The sequence below is a fragment of the Sardina pilchardus genome, chromosome 10 (assembly GCF_963854185.1).
Source record: "Sardina pilchardus chromosome 10, fSarPil1.1, whole genome shotgun sequence".
Lineage (NCBI taxonomy): Eukaryota > Metazoa > Chordata > Actinopteri > Clupeiformes > Clupeidae > Sardina > Sardina pilchardus.
Window position 1 is genome coordinate 7,963,173 of NC_085003.1, and position 23,143 is coordinate 7,986,315.

Consider the following 23,143-nt stretch of genomic DNA (forward strand, 5'->3'; position numbering starts at 1 on the left):
TCATGAGCACCAAGCCGCCAAAGCGCACACACACACACACACACACCCACACAATACACACAGACAGCCTCACCCACACACACATTGCCGCTCACCTTGGTCAGACACTTGGTCTGATTCGCCCCATTTTCACTCCTAAACAGCAGTAATTGAAGGCAGAGTGCTCTGGTCGGCGGAGCGAGCGCTCCTCAAGGCTGCCTGTTTGTTTGCTTATCTCATCTCATCTGAGCCGTTTCCGCGGAGGAAAACGCCTCTCATAGTTTCCATCCATCAGTCAGCCTGCCCGCCCGTCTCCAGCGTCATCTGCTCCCAAGCTGGCCTCAGACACACGCGCCGCGCTCGCACAAAGACGGCCTGTCATCCGCATCCACATCCACATCCACATCCGCTGTAGACGGAGGGGAATACCCTGACATAAGCAGGGCTGTGTGTGTGTGTGTGTGTGTGTGTGTGTGTGTGTGTGTGTGTGTGCTGATGGAAGTGTGTGTGTGTGTGTGTGTGTGTGTGCTGATGGAAGTGTGTGTTTGGTTCATCATGTGTGGTTTAGAGGAAAACTTGAGATGCATGTTTGCGTAGATAAATATGCTTGGAAGTATCCGTAAAGACAAGTGCTGATTTCTGTATGATTCATCGTGGACTTGGGGTTTTCTGGTGTGTTAGCGCTGGTAATAGTCATCGTTTTCTGTACCATTGGTCTTCTGTTAATAATAGCATTGAGAAGAACCTGGTGCGATAAATTAAAATGAACGATTTAGTGGTTTAGTGCTTCATGTCATGCTCATGTGGAATAGTGTTTGCGTATGTATGTATCTGTGCCTGTGTGTCTTTGTGGGTACTGTATGTGTGACCCTCCCTCTGTGTGTGTGTGTGTGTGTGTGTGTGTGTGTGTGTGTGGTGACTCAGTGCTCCAGCACCTGCGAGGGCGGTTTCCAGCGGCGGGTGGTGGTGTGTCAGGACGCTGAGGGCCGCAGCACCAACTACTGCGACGAGCGCGTCAAGCCGGACGAGTCCAAGCGGTGCGACTCCGGACCCTGTCCACTCTGGAATTACGGCATCTGGGGCGAGGTGAGTAGCCTGGCGCCGCCTGTCTGTGTACTTCCGCTCAATTCCTTTTATTTTCCCTACAGCACTCCGTCTGGAATAGCTTGATCCGCCCTCGTTTACTACGGCTTCAGGTCGCCCGACCAAGCAGCGAACAGAGGGCGTTCCTGAGAGCGATTAACTTGCAAGCCTATCGTTATCGTTGTGTCTCTCATGGCTAAAATACGTCATTACGAAATGTTAGTGATGGAACTCCGATAATTGATTTCAAACTTCAGACAAGCGTCCAACAACCAGGGAATAAACGTTTGCCAATGGATCTAGGCAAAGCCAGAGTCTGCGAAGTCAGAGAGTCTGGTATTCAGGCTACAAGGTGAGACCTGTAGGGCCCAAAACCTCCAGGAGCCCCTTAGGCAACAAGGGCCCAACCAAGGACTTGGCGTCCTTTTTTCTTGACAATTTGATTAGGGAGTTTGCCAATGATAGTGTTTCCCAAGCGTCAAACGAGCTTATAAAAGATCCTTTTGAATTGGGAAAACTAATAGAAAGAGAATGTGTTTATGCGGGTTGTCGTTTGAAGTGTTTAACAGCTTTTGACAGTGAAAATGGGACAAAGAATGTTTTAATATATGACGTAAAAATATCGGTATCTTCAATTCTGAGCAGTATTTTCCCTCTTACTCCCTCATGTGCACATCAATAGTTGTCTGTACAGCACTGTATGTTCCATCTGTTTTTCTTTGTTTCTTCCTTCGAGTCTGTGCCTCACTCTGTCATATTACTTTCTCATTACTTTTCCACACTCTCTCTCTCTCGCCGCCATTTTGTATATTTCCTCTGCCTCTGTCTATCCACACAAGCTTCACTTTAGTCTGTTTTTTTCCAGGCCTGGGTGCTTCTAAGCTCGGTTTCTGTTCTGTCATGTCTCCATCACCATCTGTCACTCTTCCTCCCGTCATGTCAGTTCTTTGCTTTTTGTTGTTGTCTTATGTGCTTGCGGCTGTAGGGCCTTGTCTCTGTCTCTCACTCTCTCTCTCTCCGTGTTAAAAGTTCACCGTTGTGTTCCTCGCTAATTCCGGTGTTCTCTTTCTCAGTGCACGCAAACGTGCGGAGGAGGCAGGCGCACCCGCCTGGTGGTGTGCCAGCGACCCAACGGCCAGCGGCTGAACGACCACAACTGTGACGTGCTGGACAAGCCGCCCGACGTGGAGCCCTGCAACCTGCAGCCCTGCCCGGGCAGCGCTTCCTGGCACAGGAGACCGTGGAAGCCGGTACGATAGTATTCCTTTTCCTTTCCTCCACCCTCCCGCCCAGTCCCAGTCCCAGTCCCAGTCCCAGCCCCAGCCCCCTACCAACTCAACCCCACCCCTCCCCCTCCCTCTGCTCCCTTTCACTGTGGTGCATCATATGGCACAAGTACATATCGCTCGTGCTTAATTACAGGGAGTGTACTTCTGGCCCATCCGTCGAGTGCGTGTGGTGTGTGAGTGTCGGGCTGTGTGTGAGTGTGTGTGTGCGAGTGTGAGTGTGTGTGTATCCCTGCTGTGCTAACGGGGTGCTAGCAGCGACGTCCTGCCCACCCAAGCAGCCTTGACACTGACATGGTGTTAATTAGAGGAGAAACAAAAAGCAAAAAAAAAAAAAAAACACTAATTGCTGCTCTCCACCGGGATTCATTAGAAACACATGTAAGCAACTCCAAATCTCCTGCAAGGGCTCCAAATGAAAAACTATAAATTAGCAGGACACTTCTGTCCAGCCACATATTTCTGTAAACAGATGGGTAATCCAAACGATATTTATCTTCATTTGTGAAGCGTGAAGTGAACGTCTGTTGTGATGGGTGCCCCCATCTCCCCTGTAATCTGAGTACACAAGTGTATATTTGTGTATAAGAGTTCTAATATTATTACCTTTGAAACAGCAACAGATGATTTTCTGTATATTATATTGTGTATCTTGTGTACAGTTTGATCAATGTTTATGTAGTCTGAAGTTTTATTTTTTATTTTATTTTTTTAAGTTGAACAAGTTTATGTCATGAGCTTACTATTTAATTGTTATTGTTATTATTTTTTAACTGGTGCTCTCGGTAAGACCTCTTGTTCATCATCTGAAGCCATAGCCGTTCGTATGGAGTAGCGCATTAGCAGTTGTATCATTTTTATGTTCTCAGTGAAAACTGTAGGAAAAAATATGAAATCTAAGAGGAAATATGAAACAAACATGGAGGCATTCCCTCTTTCCACAATTGCATACACATTTCATAGCTTCATAGCATTTCTGCCTAAATTAGTACAAGTATTAGTCCTATCCACTAATCAGCACTAATTAATAGAAGCATTTCTATTTACTATCAATCACAGATTTATTATTTAATGTCATGTCTAACAGAAATAGGAAATAAACAGCCTTGGCATCTGCCAGTGTCAAACTGGAGATAATTGATAGTTTGTACAGCATGATGTACATGTAGACACACAGAGACTAACGTGTTACCAGTGTGAGAACATGCATTCCCAGAGGCCCTGGTGCCTTTGTTGCCATTATTTAATCATTTCATGGTGGAAAATGTCCCTTAGTATGATGACTGCTGTAGTCAGGGGGATTTTGTGGGCTGTTTTCAGCATGACACCATGACGACAGTCTACTCCATTCCCTAGCGCCATGTTGGACAGCTCAGATTGATTTCAGCTGCTTGATTCTGCCATAGACCTAGATGCATCACATGTAACAAACTCCGCCAATCAATCCACTGTGAGGGTTTTTTTTCTTTTTTTTCGTGCATATATTTATTAACTCGGCAAAGTTTGAAGTGAGATTCAGTGTTTTAACATGGTCGAGTTTTTGCAGCGTTCTCTTTTGAAGGGTGTGTGTTTCAATCATTAACAATCATAGACAGTTATCTCTGGCTTGGGAACCCACAAGGCAATAGGTTGAATTGTGGAAAGAAACTTCTCTCAGGAAGGAATCAGACCTACCTGATCTGAAATTCCGTTTACTCTAAATCCTGCCGTAATGTAGCTCTGATTTGATGGCTCAGATCATGAATGAAATCAATTGGTGCTCACTCATACACACTCATACCATACACACGGTACATGTACAGTACACTGCTCACACACACTCACACCCATCATGCACAGTCTCACACACACACACACACACACACACACACACACACACACACACAAATGCTCAGATGTTGTTTGTTGAAACACAGAATACCTCTTTTTTCAGTGTGGTCATTTGTTGCTGTTTCGTATTATATAAATATATTGTGTTTTTTTTTTTCTTGGGCCAGTTTTTTTTTAATGTTTCTGAAGGATTTATTTCAAAATGAGACTTATTTATTTGTTTACATTAGGTGATTCACAGCTTCAACATGTTCTTTTGTACTCATATGAGGGGTTTAGGCAACTCTCTCTGGGGCCTTCAAACCCTGTCATGCAACAAACTATCACCATCCTCTCCTCCAAATGTCTCCTTTCTATTTCTCTCTTTTTCTTCCCTCTTCTGTCTTTCATCAACATGAGTGGTTCTGATCCCCAACACATACTGTCTCCATCTCTGCATTCGCATCTTACTCATTATGGCACTTCTCTGGTTTGCGTGGCATGGCCTTCCTCAGCCGTGTCTCTGGCTGATAGCTGTCTGCACCTAAAGGACATTATATTGTCAATTGTTGTGTCTGTGTTACATCGGTCCTCCATGGTTTTTCTGTGCTTATTCCCATGCACAAATGCAAAAGAAAAGCATACACATGTTGAGTAGCCATTTTTTCACTGTAAATTTATTAAAGATACATAAAGGTTGTGTAATTTCTGTGTTGTCCTTACACATTGTTATCATCCTATGGTTCTAGGCAGTTGTTTATATGGACTATAAAGCAACCAAGGTGGAGCTTTTAATAACGTTTATTCCATGCTTCAAAATATAGGCGGGCATGTATTAAAATCACTAAAAGGCAGTCTATGGGCATAATAGCAGCATATTTCACCCATGTCATCAGAACTATTAAATGTGTTATAATAAATAGCAGAAGGGTCATAAAGTGTGCAAAACTGGGAGGCAATATAATACTAAAACATATAGCACTATGTAACAACACTGAACTCCTCTCTATCTTAAATCTGAAAATGGCAGAAGACTACATGTTCTTGTATCAGATAAACAGTCCAAATTAAAACCATACTAAACATCACACAGTTCCATTGAAGGCATATGTGCTGATCCATACCTGTCAATCAAGCAGAGTAATTACTAGACCTCCAGCGTAATTGGAACCAAACATGTTCTATTTACCCAAGACAGGTCAGTAGATTTTTCAAAGAGAGGAGAGAGCTTGACTAAGGAATGAATACCATATACAATTTGCCCATGCAGTCTACAAAACTGATAAGCTTTTGACTAATATAATGAATTTGCTCAACAGACTTACAGCACTACCTCTATAACAATATCAAAGTGGCCGCTGAACCTCTAGAACATAGTTACAGCTGAATTAAATGCATTCAGGTGTCAGCTTAGACTTCCAAAGTGTATTCACGCATGATTGCTTATTGTAGCCATTGGTGTTAAGTCCATATCAGACCCAGACTTAGTTTTATTATGTTATTATTCTCTTCATTATTGTATTTCATGAACTCCCCCAAGAGAAAACATACCTTCTCTAAATCAAACACTGGCTAGAGCATCTGTTTACAATTTTGGGAATATGGTTCTCTGTAATGCATTTGGCAGGAAACGTAAAAAGTATTGCTTTTACAACAGTAATTGGCATTAATCAGTGCTGGCAAGGCTGTTACACTTGAGAAAGACTACAATGGAAAGCTTTCATAAAATGTTGTTTATTGAGATGAACTTTATATGAGTTAGTTATTATAGAACAGTGCATTAGAAGACCAAATGAACATTGCTTTGGAAAGACAATTGAGAATAATCACATATATAATGACATTTTACTAAAATATGTTATCCCTATGGAAATAAATTAAGCATGTCTGCTTAATGGTTCATAGTGGGTTAACCATGTTATGTGGACCAAATTCATTTTAGCAGCTGAAAAATTAAGTGCAATATTAACTGTGGTGTTTTATTATTATATTACACCATACATTTATAAAATACCATAAGTGATCGAAAGTTACCAAATGTAGCTTGCTATTTAGGAATTTAATCAATAAAATGATTTATCTGAAAATGATTATATGACTGTGGCAAAGGGACATAAGTTTGCTCTGCATTTCTACAGTATTCGTATAAAAAAAACGGCAGATAAACACCACATACCATTCTGTGAAGCCTGTGTAGCAATATGCTCTATTCAGTTATGTCCTGTAGAAAGCATCTAGTTTATTAGAGGCTTAGGATCTGTCTGGAAAGGAAGGAAATGGCCTGTTTTTTGTAGTTTTTTTTTTATTTGCGTAACATTACTGGGATGTTTCTCATAGCTACAAAAGTAAATTGACCTTTCAACCCAATGAATGAGTGGGTACAGTTATGCAAGACCTGTTTTCACACACTGTGGGGCCCCCTGAAACATGTATTGACCCAGCCTCCTCCAATGCAAATTTTAGGTCATTTGTCATTTTTATGTGAACACAGAGCAAAGAACTAGATAGCACACAAAACTAGGTGCACTTTTCCCCTGTAAGTAATCAGGCAAGTCTGTTGCAGGGTCTATATGGGGTTCATGTTTAGAATCAAGCAGATTATTTAGGTACAACTTTTTATGCATTATTATCTGCTTTTAAAAAGACTTACCTTGGCAATCAGATGGTGATCATTGCAGCCTTACTTCTAATACAAACGGGGTAACCATTAAAAAGACCAAAGGCTATCATCAATTTGTACTCATTTCAGCTAAACATTTCTCTATTCTTTGAATCAGTTGTATGACTCATTCAACAGACTCCAAAACCTGATATGCTTTTAAAATCCACATTACATCTACCAAAACTGAGCAGTGGTTGCTTTCTGACTAGTAGTAGAGGGGGTGGATTGCCTGAATTGGCCTCAAACCTGACGCCTGTGTTTAAATGAAACCCACATGTCCTGTGCATAGTCCCGGTGGACCCAGGGAACCCTTTGGGCACACGTGAGCCCTGTCACTGCTGGGTCAGACACCCCCCTGACTTCCCTGTGCTAGTTTTTTTTCTGATCACAGGCATGTGGCATGCGTGCAGGGAGGTTAGCCAGCAGTAGGTTCGATCTTAAAGGAGAATTCTGGCGACTTTTCACAGAGATTTCTCGAGGTCACTGAGTACTATCTGTATGAAAAAAAAAACCCTACAGTTCTACCTAGCTTGTTGCTGCAGCCAACAGCTAGAACAGCCAGCCAGCTACAGCACAGTGCTCACTCTGGGGGTATGTACAAGTTCAGTGTAGTAGTTAACTCTCCATTCAACCAGGGCTCTTCTAAGAAGTAAAGCGCGGGCTGTTGAGCTGTGGATGTTGATGCTGTTAATGCCTTTGGTGCTATACAAAATTATACCAAACACAGGTCAGAAGTAAATTGTTAACTTTGACAAAGACCCATTCCTCACATTTTGCAGATGTTAGGCAATACATGCATATTCAACAAAAGCAAAACTTTGACAAAGGCAATGAAGGCTTTATTAAAAGGGCCAAACAGTTGGAAAAGATGGAAAAAAGCCATTTTTTAACAGATGAGTGACCTTGTTTTCATCCCCCCATTATCCAATTTCCTGTCTGTTTCAAATCAAAGAAATGTGTTTGGGACCACAAATTTCATTCCCAAGCACTGTGATATTTGTATCCAACTCTCTGCCAACTTTGATGCATTGTGGCCTGTTTTAAAACAGCAATTCGATATCTGATTAAAACATCCTACGCTTCATTTACAAGAATAATGAACAAAATCACGTTATGTTTGTTCAATGTGGACCTACCCCAGCTATGGTACTGTAGATCCTGAGGCCAAGATGCTCATATTTTAGAAATGGCATGTCAGAAATGATGTGTTAACCTAGGTGATAACAGTGTTTCCTGTTATACAAATCACTCCCTTTATAGCTATTAATTTAGCCTGAGGTTAAAACATGGTTGTTTAAATACTTTGCCAAAGACTGACCAGCTGTGAACTGTTCATTAGAAGTTTCACTATAAGCATACAAAAACGAATAGTATTAGGGCAAAGCCAATAAAAAGATGTGTATTTCAACCAATTTTGTTGAGCCATAGGGGTCTCTAAGGCCACGCACTCCATCTGGTTAGGGATACAACAGGATCAAATGAGAGGAGATGTCGCAGGCAATCTGGAAGTGTTTAAGCTGGGCTTTCCCTAGTTTGTTGCGTGATCAGGAACAGGGCCCATAGCAGACAACCAGACAGAGCTGCTGCTTTTTCTCAAACTTACATCACCACACTCCAAGCGATCTTTTAAGCTTAGATGTGAAACCTCTCTTTGAGGTGATTTTAACTTCTTGGAAGGGCATATCTGTCAGTGTAATTATTGATTAGATTGTATCCCCTCCATATACCCACAGATTGAGAATGATAGAGGACATGTGGTTCATATTGCTATGTGATCCAGCGCTTTGGAAGAGAAGTATGCAATGGTTAGGGTATCTTAGAGAAACTCAGTTTCCTGCTCACCAGGCAACTCAAGATCATCACTATCACTTCCTTTCTATTAAGCCTTCAGACCCGTTAAACTGGTACTCCATATGACAATATGACATTTCACTCGGTAGTATTCAACAGATGCACCTACCACATTGAGGTTCTTGACTTTGACTCTGCTCTGCTCATTTTAAAGGCCCCTTCCCTTCCTATGTGCATTCTTCATTACCTGTCTGGTCTGGTTCTCGTTGAGCGCCGCTCTGAGCTACAGGGCCACTGGTGCACAGATGGGAAGGAAATACCAGCATGTCTGCCTGAGTCTGCTCATCGATGTTACATACTTAATCCAGTCTCTGGCCATGATTAAAGACATTATATCACAATATCTCTCCCCAGTCCAAAAGCATCAAGCACTAGTGTAGTATTCATCAGAATAATGAATGGCGCTACTCCAAAGCTTGGCGTTTGACCCCTGACTGAAAATATGTACTCTAGAACTCGCAGGAACTGGTGGCTGACAGTATTTTTCCTTTGGCAATCTTATGCAAACTCTATCACATGGTACACATACGCTTTGCTTGTAGACGTGGGGATTGCGATGGATCTGATTGCCATGTGCAGGCAGGCTAGTCAAATCATCGTGAAGCCAAATTTAGGATGAAAACCTTATGCTACGCCAAACATCGCTGACTGTCCTGGTCAGACGCAGCCAGCGGCTTTTATCAAACAGATGCTATTCAATGTTAAAACCTGCTGTTTTTTCCCGTGTTTCCCGTGTTATGTTTATGTAGATAACTATTTTTCATAACGTCATCAAGCATGTTTTGATAGTATACACCGATCAGCAACAGTAGAACCACTGACAGATGAAGTGAATGGGCTACCATTGATCATCTTGGTACAGTGGCATCGCTGTAAGAGTGAGATAAATTAGGCAGAAGCAGAACAAATGGAATTCAAGCCAATTTTTTCCAGGCCAAATTGTGATGGCAAGAGGACTGGATCGGAGCGACTCCAAAATGGCAAGCCTTTTGGGGTGGTCCTGGTATGCAGCGGTCAACTACAGTATCTAACAAAAGTGGTCCAAGGCAGAACGGCCTTTAAACCAGCAATAGGGCCTTGGATGCCCAAGGCTCATCGGATTTGGGGACAGCATTCCACTGAAGAGCTAATGTAACGCAAATAGCTTAAAACCTTTATGCTGCTCTATGATATAAAGATGTGAGAGCACACAGTGCATCACTGCTTGCTGTGTATGGGACTGCATAGCCACAGCCTGGTCAGACTACACATGCTGCCTCTTATCCAGCCCAGAGAAGCATCTATAATAGCATGATGTTTTGTGAGCGACATCTGGACTATGGACTAACAGGAAAAAGTCTAGTCTGATGGATCATGGCCAGTTGTTCGTGTCTTGTTTACCTACGAATGAAGTGGCAGCTGGAGGCACTATGGGAACAAGGCAAGCTGCTGGAGGCATTGCGATGCTCTGGGTCTTGGCACTCATGTGGATGTTACTTTGACCCAATCCACCAACACTGTTGCAGACCACTTACATTTCTTCATGGCCATGGAATTCCCTGATTGTAGTGGCCTTTCAGCAATATGATGATGTGCCACACTGGAAAAATTGTTCAGTAATTGTTAGAGGAACATGACCAAAGTGTTCAAGTTTGCTCAGTTTACAGGATATAACAGCTTGCAGCTTATAGGACTTAAAGAATCTGCTGCTAATGTTGTGGTACCAGATACCACAGGACCCCTTCAGAGATCTTGCGGAGTCCATGCTTTGAAGATTCAAAGCTGTTTTGTCGGCGAGAGGTAGACCTATGCAATATTGCACAGATGGTTTAATGTTGCGGCTGATTGCTGTATAGTCATGGGTATGGTTATCATCGCCATGTCCTTGCGCCTGTCCTTTCATGTCGGCTTGAAGACACGCAAGATTTGAAAATCGCTATTACAGCATGTCACCAAATCACTGTAAAAACATTGGTTAGCAAACTAGCTTGTTTTTTATCAGGGCGTGCTGCGTAGTTTGTAACTGCATAGTTCCTGTTGGCTAGTGAGCTAGTCGGCTAGCTAGTTAGGGGTGCGTACCTAGCCTATGTTCGGGAGTGTACCTATGTTCCTCAGGTCCTATGTTCCGTGGGTCCTATGTTCCCCACTTTGTATGGGACCGGGGAACATAGAACCCTTTTTTTCTTAAATTTTAGAAAGGGTCCTATGTTCCCCGCTTTTCCCAAAAAGGGTCCTATGTTCCCCAGTATGTATTACAACCAGGGAACATAGGACCCTTTTGGGAGAAAAACTGGGAACATAGGACCCGGGGAACATAGGGATGACCCCCCTATGTTCTATGTTCCCCGGGTCCTATGTTCCCCACTTTGTATGGGACCGGGGAACATAGAACCCTTTTTTTCTTAAATTTTAGAAAGGGTCCTATGTTCCCTGCTTTTCCCAAAAAGGGTCCTATGTTCCCCGGTATGTATTGCGACTGGGAAACATAGGACCCCTTTGGGGAAAACCGGGGAACATAGGACCCGGGGAACATAGGAATGACCCCACTAAGTAGAGAGCGAACCTGAAGAAGCTTACGGCAAAACACGTTGTTCGCACCTAATAAAGAATTCCTAATATTAAACCAGAGGGTGGTGACGGTCTTAAAGGGATAGTTCGGATTTTAAGACACGAAGTTGAATGGGTTCCCTGTCAGCAACGTAGTGCATCAGCACTGACTTACCCCCGACAGCGTCCTGTGAGCCGAGATCCAGCCGGTTTTTGATCGTTTTTGATGCCGGACTATTTTCTTCAGCAAGTTTCTGGGGTCACGAAAGTAAAGTGTTTTTCTTCTCAAAACCATATGCGTTCAACAGAGTGATATATTTGCACCACAAAAACGTTGTCCAGCTGTCAGTAGCGCGCAGTGATAGGAATCGCGAAAAATAAGTAAGTGATAACGAGGTTTGAATTTTTCCTGGACAACGTTTTTGTGGTGCAAATATATCACTCTGTTGAACGCATATGGTTTTGAGAAGAAAAACACTTTACTTTCGTGACCCCAGAAACTTGCCGGACTACTTTCTTCAGCATCAAAAACGATCTAAAACCGGCTGGATCTCGGCTCACAGGACGCTGTCGGGGGTAAGTCAGTGCTGATGCACTACGTTGCTGACAGGGAACCCATACAACTTTGTGTCTTAAAATCCGAACTATCCCTTTAAAGTCTGATATTCCTGCACATCACCAGCACCACCAAAAATGGCCAGTGCACAGATCTTTCATCTTTTTAGCAAATTGGAGCACATTTGACTTGCGCCTTGAAGTTAGCATGTGTCATTTTTCTTGCCCTTTGCGAGACTGTTTCCTGCACCTGTGCTCACTAAAGAGCGAGGAGCTTATTGCCCCTGGGCCAGAGCACACTCAGTAAATGCAGCATCTAACACTGCAGCGTAGAACAACATCACCTTCTAATGTCCCCATTAAGCGGAGTAATGTAAACACAGGACACTCGGCTAGCAGGAATGCGTTAATGAGAGACATGCAGAGCAGGTGTTGAAAGTCAGCAAACCCTTGAGTGAAAATCTTGGACCCTCTCACACAACCTTGTCTTTGATACCAATGTCACTGGGTGTTAATCAGGTATTCATGGAGGCTAAAGCTTGGAAGTATTGAACAAAGTATTTAGAAATTTGATTACCATAAAGTAGGGTGAGGTTGATTATGATGTACTAGGGAAAATGTATGTTTTTATTACTAGAATGTAACGCTACAGTATGCTGTCTAGCCAGTGTCCAAGCGATCTTGTTCTTTCTATAGCCAACTAAGGTGTGCTTATTGTATACTCAAGAGAATTTTGTAATGCATAGGGCGGAAAAGTTAAAAATAAGTTCCAGATGAGCTTTTGGGGTGAGTAGGTCCAAGTTGTGTTGTTTGGTGTTGACTTATGGCTGCTCAGTTTATCTTTTGCTGAGTGGTGTTGGCTTACAGAGAAAACTCTGCACAGGAAACTATAGGCTGTCTTGGAAGTGTTTATTTGACTGCCATGCTTTCTCAGAGAGTAGCAATAGCAAAATGATGGCCTTACTTCCTCAGCTGACTGGACACTGATTTTTGAGAACCACAACCTGCGTCTATATAATCTATGTAACACCAATGACCCTTGCTCTCCTTAAAAGATATGTAAAGCATGTTAAAGGTGTCCTTGATATAATTCTATTTACAAGGAACATCTAGATGTCTTCATAACTGTATGTGGTTATGAGTTTACCATACATTTTGCGTGAAAGGTGTCTTAGTGTAAGATGGGTTGAGGAGGTCGCTCTCTTTTGCGTGGTGGTGATCAGGTCAGGGTGGTTATTTTCACCCTGGCAGATGATTGATCTGCAGCCCGGCCTCCGGCATTCCACTGCTCACTCTTACCAGCTGTTCCCACGTCGACAGCATGTGTTGTTTTGACTTCTCTCCCCTGCGAAAAAAGGACCTTGACACACAGAGGGAGAGAGAGAGAGAGAGGAAAAACAGACACATGCATATCTTCCCATCCTCTTCTGTAATCCTCCTCTTTCTATGTGACGTTCTATTGTGTCAGTTAGCAAGGGAGCATGTTTCAACTAGACTCCTATAGCTCATTCTCAAACAGCCTACGGCTAAATGCTGACATCTGACTCCCTGGACAAATGATCCCCCTTATCGGTTTGTCATACAAATATGAACAAAATATGAAGATTACTCCCCTCTGTGCTCAGATAGTTTCCACGTGATAAGCTCATGTACTGTATAGCGTGTGTTTGGTTGTGAGAGGTGTAATATTCTGGACCGTCTTCACACAACCCTTGAGTTTGGACTGGCTGCAGGTCAAAGCTGAGCTTCTTTGAGAGAGCTATTCAACATGGGAACACATATGCTCAGTATTATAAGACCCTTTGCTCTGTCTGCTCTGCCCTGCATGATGTGGTCTGAATTCAAGCTTGGCGTTCACATATTCATATGGAAATGATGTTTGTTTGGTCACGTGAAGTAGTTTAGGCAGTGTTTCTTTGGTAGGATAAAAACGGTTTCACATCTACAGTAGCCTACATTAGTTTACTATTTTACTCTTTGCACATTTTTTCCTGTTCTGAATGACGTTCATATGCATCAGAGTGATCAGCTGCATCTACCATCCTTACTGTGACTCAAACTTGAATGAGTTTGAACTTGCACCAAAGCAATGGAATGACACAAAATGGTGAACGCACAGCATATTTACCATGTAAACGACTTGGCGGAAACAGATGGATGTCATGTCCAAACATTTCGAGGATGTGTGTCAGCATTTCGGTCTTTCAAATTTTTAAACTTTGGTTTAACTTCCATGTGTTCAAGATTCTTAACAAATTGCTATATTCAAATACAACAGCAGAGTTGTGTTGTGTCTTATAATTAGTTATGGTACTATGGACTGATCACTGTGCAGAGCCAGTTACCTTTGCTGGTTGGTTATTGGCAAGTCTGGTTTCATCCTGCTTTGGCCCTCTGGCTTACCACTTGGATTGTCAAAGACATAGTGCAGGGAACTGGATCATCTTTAGCCTGCAGTCAGGATTCCCTACACAAAGGAAAACCTCCATGAAGCAGCTGATGAAAAACAAGACTCCACAGTTTAAGACATATATTCATACCACCCTTGGTAGAGTCCTTGTATACTTTCCGTTTCTCTTATGTTCGACTGTAAGTGCCACATATATTCAAAAATAAGTCATGTGTTTGCATATAACTCTGACTCTCCTTCACACAATTAGAAATTATTGTATACGTTTTGGCATTCAGTGTAAGGCATAATTTCTAATCACTGAAGATATTGCTGCTCCTCGGAATAACTGCTAGCCGTTAATATCAACATGTACAAACAAAACCACAAGCATGTTTCTTTGTATACAGATAGCCATTTTGGCATGTACAAGCAAAAAAGTTTTGTTTCATCAAGAATTCCTTATCCATTAATATACATTATTTCCAGATGGCTATCTTTGGCTAATACCAGACTTAACCCACCTAGTCATGTGGAATAAATTCTTGCTACAACTTGGGAGGGCGACACCATTTCCAAAGAAAGGCTTTTCCCTTGGGACAGTGGTATTAGAATTACATGACTGCTCAGTTTTTTTTTGTACAACTTGGCATGTCTTTCATGTTCCCGAATGGTGCCTCTTTACCCTCAGAGAGCCCTACTCTGGTATAGTCCATAGCAACAAATACACAGACATGCAAAACTACAGCATTATCTTCCAAGCCCTCTAACCAACAACATTTCAACACATGTAATCCAACATGAAACATCGTTTGAACTCTTATGAATATTACCATCATTTCACATTACTTTCATTCTCAATTGACCGGCATTAAGTCAAGTCTATTTGAGGCTTGAGGCACAGGCATTAACAGCTGCAACATATCATTAAGAACATAACCATTTAATTCCCATATAGCAAATCTAAATGTATCATTTAAATAGCAAACACAAGCAAGCACACCTAGATAACTTTGATATCCAGTATTAGCACAGTGCCGGTTTTATATTTTAGTGAAAGTGCACTTCACTTACCTTCCAGAGTTGTGAGCGTGGCTCCTTGCGTGCCGTGTGTGTGAGTGGAGCGGAGGTGGCTGCCCTTGCCCCCATCCTCTGTGCCCTGCACCTGGAGGTGAAGCTGTCCCCTGGTCCCACACGCTCTGCCAGCTTTTCCAAGCGCTCTACTACCAGCCCCTGGTGAACTAATGGCTGACAGATGGGGCCCTTTGGAGAGAGGGAGGAGCAGACAGCCATATAACGTCCTCTACCACCGCTAAGCTGCAGATAGGGCTTGGTCGAGGAGCACTGCCTGTATGGCTGTGATTTCCTTTTTTCCCTCTCTTTTTTCCTCTTCTCTCTCTCCCTCTCTCTCCCTCTCTCTCTCTTTCTTTCTTGCTCCCTCTCTCTCCCTTCCCCCTTCTCTCTCTTTTACGGCAGTGAGGAGGAGCTTACCTCTACCAAACCCCTATCAACATGTTTGCTTGTCTCAGCTTCATCTGTGGCGAAGGGGAGCAGAGAGTGTGCAATCAGAAGAGCTTTCTTGTTGTGTGCCTATAGCGTGTTGGGAATCAGTCACTTATCACAGTGTCTCTTTGAAGTGTACCATCAGCTGACACAGCCCCTGTGTTTAAAATGCCTTTGTAATTGCTGCTTGTATGATATGTATGTGGCTCAAACCGCGGGTCTGTTGCTCTGTAAGGAAATGAAAGCATGTTGTCTGTTTGAGAAGGCTGAAATAGCAGCTTCGAACATGGCAGAGTGTTGAGTGGGAGTCTCGCACAAGCGTGCCTTTTTTATTATTGCATTTACCATCCAATCTACTTAGGGGTAAATAGATCATCCAGTCCTGTATTTTAGCTGGTACAATTTTGTTTATTGGAATGCCGAATGCCAATTTGAGGGAGGAGAATGAATCAGAGAAGACTGTGTACTGTAATTATAGGAAATGCAGTGATGGTTTCAAATGACCATTAGGATTTGCTAAGACCACCAAGATCTCACAATGAGGCCAGCGGGAAAATGCATCTGTTTAGTCTTATGTAATGTTCTGATGTCATAATTGATCAACAAAGATATATTATGCTTATTATCTGGACTGGAAAATATGCCAGCCATACACATCCTCCATATTCCATGTAGACTGTGTTGGAGTGGCTTTGTGTCAGGGCCGCCATGGTTGAGCAGGAATAGCTGGGCCCTAATTGCTGTCTGGACTCAAAAAGATGGAAAAGTCTAGAATATTTTCATTTACTGTGTCTCTCATTGGGGTCTCGGGCTCTTTTTTTTATCTATTTCCCTCTCCCTCTTTTTCTCTCTCAGCCTCTTTCCCTCTATCTCTACCTCCGCTCCTACCTCCTCTGTAGCTTTTCCTTGAAAGTATTATTGGCCCTTATTGAAACCAGATGATGGCTAAGCTTTATCTTTGCTTCAAGGTTTAAGTCTCAGAATCCACCTTCCCTCTGATTTAGGTCTTTACTGTACCTTAAGCATTTCAACTCTGCGGAGACAGCCGCAGGGGCATCAGTTCATTTTTGGTTGTCATAATTAGGCCGACTAAAAGTGTTTGGTTGATGGATGTTGCTGGGAAAGTAACAGGTGATCTCATTTCAGAGGTCACAGGTAACTCTTTGATGTGCATGGCTGCAAGATGTACTGTACGAGTGCTTGTGCTTCATGCGCAGTTTTGAATGACTGGCTAACATCATGATGTTGAAGTGTCCTCAATGGTCAAGCTGTTGATTTACTTTTTATTAATGTGTGTTTGTGTAACAGGAAACTGTAGTCCATTTTTAAAACCCTGTCTCTGTGGATTGTCACTATGATTGATGCTAGAGATTTAGCTGAAGCTGATATTTTGGTTTCCCCTCCAGTGCTCTGTGACCTGTGGCAGAGGGACCAAGCAGAGAGACATCGCCTGTGTGCAGCAGAACCTCACCCAGATAGAGGACGAGCACTGCAGTCACCTGTCAAGACCCAGGACGGAGAAGGCTTGCAGGGCTGGTGCATGCCCCAGCTGGAAAGCCAACAGGTGGAGGGAGGTATGCATTCCCCGAAGCTTCGCTCCAAAATACCGGCTAGCTCTGTGGCTACCGCTAGCAGCTGGAGGTTCGCCGGTCCAAGTGGGTCATCCAGCCCCAGATGTCCGACAGATATGTTTGGGTCATTGTGCACATAGCTATTCCTCCGCAAACTTGAATTAAACATTACAGACAAGGTTTACATTGCCTTTTACACAGTGCACTTGATTTGTGTATCTTAGTGTCCAAATATTTTGGGAGTGCGCACATGTAAGTCTCTAAGGAGGGTTCCTCTAATAATCTGCCAAGTTTGTTTCTCCAGTGTTATCTGGGCCAGGAGAGGGGGAGCGCTGTTTTGCATTACATTTTCTATACAATTCTTATAGGAAAACAGTTCACAGAAATAACTCCATATTCCCTGAAGCTATCCATCCAGAATGTGGAAAAATGTAATGTGAAATTCATTCTTAGAATTCAGAATGTGAAAGAGCGGTTAACCATAGTGCTCCATAAATTGTGCCCACTTTGGAACTAGTCTATCTAAGGATCAAAGGTTAGGTATGATAGGTTTTTGCACAAAATGACACAAAGCCAACAATAGATTTTCTTACAAGAATGCTTCCAAACTCATATGCTTCCATACAACTCACCATAGACAACAGTCAACAGTTAGGAAATTCTCAGAATGCTGAGATCTCAGATAGATGTGTTTATCCTAACTGGCAAGAGACCCTGAATGAGTACAAGCAGTGCTGCCCTTGGAGGTCCCAGCAGGCTAACTCTTCATGCTGTAGTGGGACCCGTTAGGGGCCAGTAGGCCACGTTGAGGGGGAAGGTCAGAGTCAGGACGGAGCCGACCACACACTGAAGACATCCGCCACCAAGGGGCAGTTGGCCTCAGGGACCCAAGATCTGTCAGGGTCTGTGGATTAGGTATGGGCGCGCACACTGCTGTTTGCAACCTCAGGCCAATTAAGAAAAGGCAATGCGTGGGTGGTTGAAGTGAGGTGTAGTTTAGTGGGACTATACCTGTTCCTGAAGCATGTCTGTGAAATCCTTTTTGGGTGTGCGAGTGTACCTTTCATTACCTTCCTGAGGTCACAATCTCTCTTGCTCTCATTCTTCCTCTCTCTCTCTCTCTCTCTCTCTTTCTCTCTCTCTGTCTCACACTCTCTCACTCAGTCTCTCTGTCTTTCTCGCTCTATATCACCAACGGGGGCCTCTCACTCAACCACTCTGCCCGTCTGGAAGCAATCACCTCCCTCCACATACCAACGTAAACCATGAAATCCACAAGTAGAGCATAAAGACATGTTTTATATCTTAACATCCATGCCTGTGACAACTTTAGAAAACCTCAGAGCCCACTGTTAGGCCCTCGCAGCAGCCACGCAGACAAGAGGTGGTATAGATAGAGAGGTGGTGGTGGGGGTCGGGGACTGCCTGTGGCCAACCTCACTATGGGGTTCTTCTCGCCCCTTTTCTCTCCTGAGACCCAGTGCGGCTGAAGAGTCTATCTAGTAATGTCTCAGGCAACGCAATCTACCCCCTGCAACTCCCCTGCTTACCCCCACCAATCTCGTCATCTCAGAGGAGCCAAACACGGCCTAGCCCTCCCCCGGCACCATGTAGCCCAAACACGTGCAGCAGGCTTCAGACTCTCCCCAGCAGAAAATAAAACTGTCAAATAATGTGTGCCGCCACTTTCCAATGGCATGACCCTTAAACATATGTTATCAGTATGTTTGTTCAAAAAAGAGGGCTTCATGAGAGTCTAAAACAACAGTCAGTGTCATAAATCATGGTTTATGCATTTAATATACCATTCTCTACTTCATATTTAACCCCACGTCATTACTACATGGTATTTGATGTCATGTTAAAACCATTTGATTTGATGCGGAGCCAAGGTCGGATTTCCCCTCAATATTCTTTGTGTTTGGTCCAAACTAAATACCAGATCAACCGCAACTTGAAGCAAGTTGAAGTGCATAAGATGTAAAATCATGTGAAAAACATCTGCACGCAATTACCTCACTTTTTAACCAAGCATATTTATACAGTCCTGCCTGAGGATGTGCCATATGTTGTGGGGAGGGTTCCACTGTTGCTAAAGCCAGCGAGAGTTTAATCAGGTAGACACTGATGAGAGCGGCACAAGGCACAATTATAAAAAAACAACTTCAAAGAGATTGAAGATATGATATACCTGTGTTTGAACTGACGACCAGACTTCACTAGACAATACACGCCAGCCATGTTTGAGAAGATATAGAGATCATAGCTTAGGTTGTTTACCAACATTGCTTTTATGTTAGTGGAGTCCTTTTTAGAAGACTAAATAGGGGGCTTGTTTTTATTGTTTCTTTTTAAGTATGTAGTTCAAAGCGAATAAGAAAATGCTGCTAGCAATAGCATCCCAAGTAGCACTACAACACTACAGTTCACACTGTAATCTTACATAAAAGCTTGCCATATATTTCATCACCAGTTCATTGACAGGTCAGTTGTTTCTCTTCATGAAAAATGTCTCACAACCTCCCTCTGTGTCTCTGTGTGTGTGTGTGTGTGTGTGTGTGTGTGTGTGTGTGTGTGTCTATCCTCCCAGTGTTCTGTCACTTGTGGAATCGGAGTGGAGAGCAGAGAGGTGTACTGCCGACTGAAGGGCTCCGGAAGAGTCGCCGCGGAGCTGTGTGATGCCCGCCTTCGGCCCGCCACCACCCAGCCCTGCCTCTCCCCAGACTGCCACCACTACATGTGGGCCGCCGAGGAGTGGCACGATGTGAGTATTCGGAGAACACCACTTCAATCCTCCGCTCGGCTTTGAGGATTTTCTGCCCGTCGGGCATCAGACAGCCTCACGCCGCTGTACTGGCTGGCTCTTGTTTTGTCTGGCCTTCCCTGAGGTTTGAATAGCAGCCAGTGGGAAACGTGCGCCACGCTCATTTGCTTGGCCTCTCCAGCCTGGCGGTGCCGGTGAATCTGGATCCTGTCTTTCAGGCAGAAGCATTCGCCTGAACGCGATGTCTTGCGCAGCTTTTAACCCGTGCGGCCACATGTGGTGACGAGAAGACTTATCTGGGAAAGCTTTTACGGAGCCGCGGCATTCCTGCCCGCTCATCCCGAAGCGCCATTTAGTTTTATCGCTCGGATCGTAATTTTGTTCATTCATTAATTGGCAGACCACAGGGCCTACTGTGCACACTACACTGATATCAGTCATTAGCTGTGTGTGGGGGCTGAGAACTTTTAATTGTGCCATTAAGTGTAGTTATTGCCAGTGTTCCCAGAGACCCCCACTGAGTAGAAGAAGAGAATAGAAGAGGAGTGAGAGAGAGAGACAGACAGAGAGAGAGAGAGAGAGACAACTGAACTATTAGCGATGCAAGGAGGAGGCTTAGTGCTCCTTGAATCAGAGCTGTGGGCTTAAACGATAACATCATCATGTGCTCCATCACAGAAGAGCAGCTCAAAGCGCTGATAAGTATCTGTCCTAGATTGTGAATGGGGTGATGTCAGCGAGCCCAGAGCCTCTTTTCTTTCCCTCCCTCTTCATCTCGCGTGTGTGTGTGTGTGTGTGTGTGTGTATGTCTCAGCTGTGTCTGCAGGACAGAGGACACACAAGAGGAGCTCCATTTAGGGACTTCTAAGGCATTAGTGTGTGTTTTGATGTGCCCACTCTCCCCCAAGCGTCTGGCTCAGTAGGCTACCAGAGCTGTTTGTGGGGTGAGATGCCAACAGGCCAACAGACACACAGTCATGCATCATGTGCTTTTTATGGGGCTTTCTTTAATAAGAAATCAGAAGAATCAGAGTTAGGAAAAGCATCAGGTGGAACATGCACTTGCAGATGTGAATTTATAACAACAACAGCAACAACAGTACTTCTGATAAATGTATATCGTCCTACATATTCCACTTCTCATCTCTAAATGTCCTCACCTGACAGCTTAAGAAGCCAGAGTTTACAAATAATGCTGCACTGCCCCCTGTGGTCATGCATTGCTACTGCAGATCATCCACATACATCCACAGACACACATATGCTGATTTGCGTCATACGCTTCCTGGTGTTGTCATCCTTGCTCAGGGACGTTTGTGATTCAGGCCATGTTGTACACCACTGCTGCTTAGTATGTTTTGTCTCTGTGTTTCCCCCATACAGTGCAATTCAACATGTGGCGAGGGGACGAGGAGCAGAAACATCTTGTGTGTGGACACAAGGATGAACCCCAGTCACAGCAGCATGTGTGACCCCTTAACAAAGCCTCCACTGCACCAGCCCTGTCACCGCTCTGCCTGCCAGTACATGTGGATGACGGGAGCCTGGACACAGGTCAGCCAAACGCCCCAGTCCAGCTTCAGCACCGCACCTCTACAGAGCTCTCGCACATCGATATCGACCTGCCACTAATACGTGTTTACTCTTGCGCTTCTGGAGCTATGAATCCACAACATAAGAACATAACATAACAAGAACATAATTAAGACCTTTTGAATGTGGAGATCATTTATGAGATGCAGCAGTTTTTTATCCAGGTGGTCAATTCAGTGTGTCCATATGTCCGTTGCAGTGCTCAGCCAGCTGTGGCGTCGGGTATCAGCGGAGGATGGTGTCCTGTTCAGCAGTGACCTCCTCGGCCGACCCACACCCCTACACCGCCCAGGCTCTCTCTGCCCACACCCAGTGCCCAGGGTCCAGGCCTCTGGACACCCAGCAGTGCCAGATCAGGGAGTGCCCGGCCACCCCTCACTGGAAAGTTGGCCCGTGGAGCAAGGTACGTTTGTGTGTGTGTGTGAGCGCCAGTCATGGGTTCAGGCGTTTAGTTTCAGTCACTGCAGTCCAATTTGTTTTATTGAATTCTAATGCATGTTTTTAAACTGCAAATTGGTGTTGCCTGACCATGACACAGGGTTAGAAGTGTTTGGTCACGCTCTATTGCAGCGCAGGAATGTTTGGGATAGTCTTGTTCAGACTCCAATCTTCAATGCTGATCTTCAATGAATGTAATAATGATGCTTCTCTCTCTCTCTCTCTCTCTCTCTCTGTCTCTCATTACTTTGCAGTGTTCTCAGACGTGCGGCGCTGGGGTGATGGAGCGGCGGGTGGAATGCCTGACCACCAAACACCTCCCCTCCAAGGCCTGCAGCCCCTCCGAGAGGCCCGAGTCTAGGGCCGCCTGCCGCCTGAGAGAATGTGAGCCCCCCCACACGGAAAACTCGTTGCACACCGCTTCGCTTCCGCTCCAAACACCGCCGACCCCCCCGACCCCCCACGAGCGCTCCAGCGCCTTTTCTTTTCCTGGCTTGCTCTCTGAAGTACACACACCGTAGCGTAGATCGGCCTGTGTCAGCTGTTGCAGTGTTTTTTTTTTTTTTTTGGTGCATTAAGGAATGTCCTTTTGTAATGGAACTAAATTGGCTGCGTAGGGACGCCAGCTCAGGAACGCAGGTCGTTTTGGAGGAAGTCAGTGTATTTTTGGATGTTAGCACGTTGAGTGTAATTTAAGCTTCGACTCCCCCTCACCATCGCGGCACCCCTCCAGGGCAAACAGGCTTTGAAGCAATAAATACCACCCCCCACCTCCCCTTTCCTCTGGGTCGAAGGTCTGATAACAGTGAGAGGATCGCAGGGCCACTCTCGCGGAATCTGTTTGGGGCGGCCTTCACTTTTGACCCCCGCGAGGAAAGGGCAGTGAGCCAAGGTTCGCAAACTCGCTCCCCAACGTTATTGGGATGTTTAGACACGGCTCAGGGACTCCACTGGAGCATTGGGCCCTAATTTCTCCCGCCAAGTCAAGCGTGGGCGAAATTAAAATGATATGCTCAGGCTGTGGCAGCCTCGGCAACTCAAAGTATTATTGCCAATCAGGAAACGGGAGGGATCTCTCCATGAAGCACGCAGAAATAACAGTGCAAGAGGAGGGGAGATAAATAAACAGATATT

At 44.3% G+C, this 23,143-nt stretch overlaps 1 protein-coding gene and 1 long non-coding RNA gene across 2 annotated transcripts in view; one reads left to right on the forward strand and one right to left on the reverse strand.

The window, feature by feature from the left end:
- The window catches only part of LOC134094403 (A disintegrin and metalloproteinase with thrombospondin motifs 20), an 83,966-nt gene that overhangs the window by 57,570 nt on the left and 3,253 nt on the right, over nucleotides 1–23,143 (forward strand). Inside the window, exons 30-36 of the mRNA XM_062547910.1 lie at nucleotides 904–1,065; nucleotides 2,136–2,312; nucleotides 17,050–17,217; nucleotides 19,805–19,978; nucleotides 21,362–21,532; nucleotides 21,771–21,974; nucleotides 22,264–22,393. Of these exons, the coding sequence (XP_062403894.1) occupies nucleotides 904–1,065; nucleotides 2,136–2,312; nucleotides 17,050–17,217; nucleotides 19,805–19,978; nucleotides 21,362–21,532; nucleotides 21,771–21,974; nucleotides 22,264–22,393 (1,186 nt within the window). The remainder of the gene's footprint in view (nucleotides 1–903; nucleotides 1,066–2,135; nucleotides 2,313–17,049; nucleotides 17,218–19,804; nucleotides 19,979–21,361; nucleotides 21,533–21,770; nucleotides 21,975–22,263; nucleotides 22,394–23,143) is intronic.
- Nucleotides 12,795–15,398, reverse strand: LOC134094768 (uncharacterized). The gene is made up of 3 exons (XR_009940497.1): nucleotides 15,215–15,398; nucleotides 14,097–14,218; nucleotides 12,795–13,111 (listed from the first exon to the last, which is right to left on the reverse strand). It is a non-coding gene; the product is annotated as an uncharacterized LOC134094768 (long non-coding RNA).